Below are 4,038 nucleotides of genomic sequence, written 5' to 3'. Positions count from 1 at the left end.
GTGTGTGTGTGTGTGTGTGTGTGTGTGTGTGTGAGAGAAAGATTATAAATTTGTCTTTTACATCATAGCTAGATAACGTGTTGATAGTATTCTCGGTCCTTATTAACAAGTGTCTTTATTAAATTCAAATGATAACTAAAAATGTTCTTTACATTTTGACTCATTTCACAATATATTCAAACTACAAGTTTCATTAGCTCCATTAGTTGTAATTGCATCCCCTTAAATAAATTATCTTCTTTAAACCTTTGTCCATTCTGTATATAATTACGTGTGATGCACAGGATATATTTCTCTGGTGTCCACACAACATATAATGATACACCATACCAATTTTTCAATCATTAGAGTAACTTAGGACTTACTCAGAACATACGAAACAAGGGCTTGGCTTAACTAAAAATTTGAAAACAAGCATGGTCATTTCGAGGGTCATATTTAAGTAATTGTAACTTCTGCTTTATTTCATTCAAAATGTATCCATTGTGACAATGCTGCTATCTTTAAGATGTAGAAAGAATATTTTTCTTTTTTGGGATTTAAGGATCCAAAATATCTACCTTTTGCTTTCCTTTTTAAAAAGGACAATGTATCGGTTTTATCATTCTCTTAAGTTTCTCAACCTGTCCTGATGTTTCCTTTTCTAAGCAGTTTTTATTGGTCATTTCAATAGATTTTGCACAGTAATGTAATTAACAAAACAAATGATGAAATGAGCATTGCTGTGAGCCTTATGGTAACATTACCAATTCAACTACAAGACCTGCAGTCCAAACCTTAGTATACTAACAGTATTGCTTCTGACCAAGCTGTAACAACTGGCCAAAGTTTGCTCAACTAGTGAAAGTACCAGACTTACTAAACAGATAAGTGATTAGCATTAAAAAGAAAACTGTAAAATAAGCCAAAAATAAATTAAAACAAAAAAATTAGAACATCTTTCCAACTGAGTCAAAGTCAAAATTATTAAAAAAAAAAAACAAAAAAAACTCAGCCATGCTAGAATACACTAAAATGTCAAAAATAATGTTAAATAAATAAATGAAGTATGAATTAGATGAAACCAACGAACATTGAGCTTTAATCACTAAGAGATTTTGAGTCTTTGGTTATATGATGATGAACATTCAGCTGTTTGATCAACTGAGCTACCAACTCATTAAGATAATGCTTAAGTGGCTGAGTATTCTGCAGACATATACACTTATGCTGATTTAGCCTGAAAATTTTATTGAGAGATAGGCAAGGCTGAATCTGGATTTTACAGCTACATTTTATTCAGTGGGTTTCTAAACAGTTCCTTTCCACACAATTTAATTCACAAGACTTTGGGTGACTTGAGGCTATCTTCTAGGATCAGCACAATAGACAGTCCCTGAAGTTCATGAGCATAAAGCAAACCTTTTTAACCAAGTGTGCAATGCCGTGTCCTTTAGTCTGGTATTTACCAATCTAAAAGCACAACAGTCAAATCAAGGACATTTCTGTAAATCTTTATAATAATATCAGCCTATACTTTATCTATACTGGAGCACAACCAATTACAATTTGAAAATTGTGGAGATCAGTTCAAACAACTGTGTTCACAAGTCTAAGTACACAAAAAACATACACTACAAATTACATAAAGTGTGTGTCTATATTATTGATCGCATTGATCAAATGTTTCTTAAGGTCATGTAACATTCAATGCACAGTATTGATGTCCATATCTAATTCAGAAATGGTGTAAGATGTACAGTGGTAATGAATCAAGTAAGTAGAATCAAGATCACATACTTCTGACAATCCTAAAGTTTAGGATATGGCTGAGCTATCGGTCCACCATTTTATGATAGAAATAAAAATGGGTTAATTGTTTCAAAATTAAAATTTTGCCTGTTGAAAATTAGACTTTTTTTTCTGTTAATACAGAACTTCATATAATATGCTAATCCTTTTCTAACCTCATGAAACAAAAAGACATCTTCAGAAAAGAAGAACAAATAGATTTCATGTCCAAAGATTTCATGGTCCTTTTATATGGAGGTCATTCGCTTTTATGTATATATACATAAAATTTACACCCGGAAAACTTCAGGACCAAGGCCAAACTTAAGACTGGGTGTCATACTATTCCAGAGAATAAATTCTAGCACTGTAACAGCTTACAACTTAGGCAATACTACTGCTCAATATTACTACCAAAACACACTTTTTAAAAAAAATTTGTGCAAAGAATTAAAAAAAAAATTATCCTTCCAAAAGAGCCAATATGACTTAGGAAACAGAAGAAAAAGAAGTTGAAAAGTTCACATATCAAAATATAAACATAGAACAAAGAACTGCTGTGATGACTGATGATGCTCCAGCAAAGGCTGCATCAAAGAGGCTGAAACCAATAAAAGAAATACATTAAAATTTGCAACACAAAGCAGACTTGACATGCAAAATGCTGAAACTATCTTGTTAATATGCCAACATAAGCATCAGTATTGTCTTTTCTTTTTGAATACTGCTGAGAAAATGGATTATTTTGGGTTTTTTTGAATGAATTTAAGCCACACATTGGCTAGATCACACCATGCAGTTTGCATCAGTTTACCGGTCTTCTCAACTCCTGGTCCATAAGCCTTGATGCCTCCGACATCGAGAGTTGCGGGTTGAATCTTAGCCTTAAATGGTGATCCAGGAATTGGAGCGTTATCATAGATGACATTCACTTTGTAGTCTCCTGGCACATTTGGTAAGTATTCAACATTGACAGTACCGTCTTTGTTATCAGTACAGTTAACTTTAGCCTCAGATGGACCTTCAACAGATACTCCAAGAGCACCCGGTGGAGCAGCACGCCTGTCGACTGTAAATGTGGCTGGTTTCTTTGCAGTTCCTTCTTTCAAGCCAGGGCCATAAGCATGAACATTGTTAGCAGCGACCGGAACAACGGCATCAACTTTAAATGGTGAACCCTTTGCTGGCATTCCACCATAGCTGACCTCGACCTTATGAGGACCAGGTTCTTTGAAGAGAATAGGTGCACTATGTCCATTAGCCATTGGCTTAGTAGGAACATTTGTCTTGACACCTTTAGGACTGGTTATCTGGACAGTGGCTTCAGCCTTTCCAGCACCAACCGTAATGATATCAATCATTTTCTCTTTGCCAACCTCTTGAGCTAAACAACGGAAAAAAGAATAGGGACCAGAATGTATTGGCAGAACTAAGATTTAACTCAAGATTAAAGGGTTTTTTTTAAGTTACAAAAAAATGTACAAACATGAAAATGATGCTTAAATATTGCAAAAATTTACATTCTTTTCAAAATGAAGCAATACCCAAGTATCTAAGGTATATGTATTTCAATAAATATTTTGAAGCACAATAACAATTAAGAAATAAAATAAAATGCATTTATAATACAATAAAATTCAATATGTCTGAATTAATTTGTGAATTGTATCAAGTTTAGATAGAAATAAATTTGTTAAAACTCCTTGTAAAACCCTCATGTGGCAATAATTAAATGACAGGGCAAAGTAAAATATTTAATGAAGTGAGCAAAAAATTCTCAAAATTATACCCATGATAAAATTTAGTGTTAATGACAATACTTATCAAAAAAGGTAAGGGAGATAATTTTCCCAAGTCAGTATGATTGTTTTACACGAGATAATGGTCATGGTAGTATGTGCCAAAGCAGATTTCACTGAATTATATATATAATTCATACAATACCAAAAGAAAAGAATATAACTGAAACTTACTGCTCTCCAAACCTTCAACGCGTACTTTGCTGAGATCGATACTGGATTCAACTTTCACCTTGATAGGTGATGCTGGAATCTCTTTATCGGCAAAGTACACATTTATGGTGTACATGCCAGGGATCTTGGCTTCATAATTGACAGTGAAAGTACCATCTTGGTTGTCAACAGTATTAACAGGCACATCCATTCCACGCTCATCAGTCAGTGAAATAGCCACATCACCTAAATTCAAACAAATTATTTATATTCAATGTCAGTTCTTGGGCAGTAAAAAAAAAAAAAAAAAAAAAAA

The 4,038-nt window shown here is 33.4% G+C and overlaps 1 protein-coding gene across 1 annotated transcript in view; it reads right to left on the bottom strand.

Moving 5' to 3' along the window:
- LOC106873618 (filamin-A) overlaps positions 1–4,038 on the bottom strand; it is a 91,896-nt gene that overhangs the window by 45,102 nt on the left and 42,756 nt on the right. The window contains exons 14-15 of the mRNA XM_052973452.1: positions 3,744–3,968; positions 2,585–3,154 (exon numbers count right to left, since the gene is read on the bottom strand). Of these exons, the coding sequence (XP_052829412.1) occupies positions 2,585–3,154; positions 3,744–3,968 (795 nt within the window). The remainder of the gene's footprint in view (positions 1–2,584; positions 3,155–3,743; positions 3,969–4,038) is intronic.

This window comes from Octopus bimaculoides, chromosome 15 (assembly GCF_001194135.2).
Source record: "Octopus bimaculoides isolate UCB-OBI-ISO-001 chromosome 15, ASM119413v2, whole genome shotgun sequence".
Classification (NCBI taxonomy): domain Eukaryota; kingdom Metazoa; phylum Mollusca; class Cephalopoda; order Octopoda; family Octopodidae; genus Octopus; species Octopus bimaculoides.
This window is presented reverse-complemented; position numbering and strand designations above follow the sequence as displayed.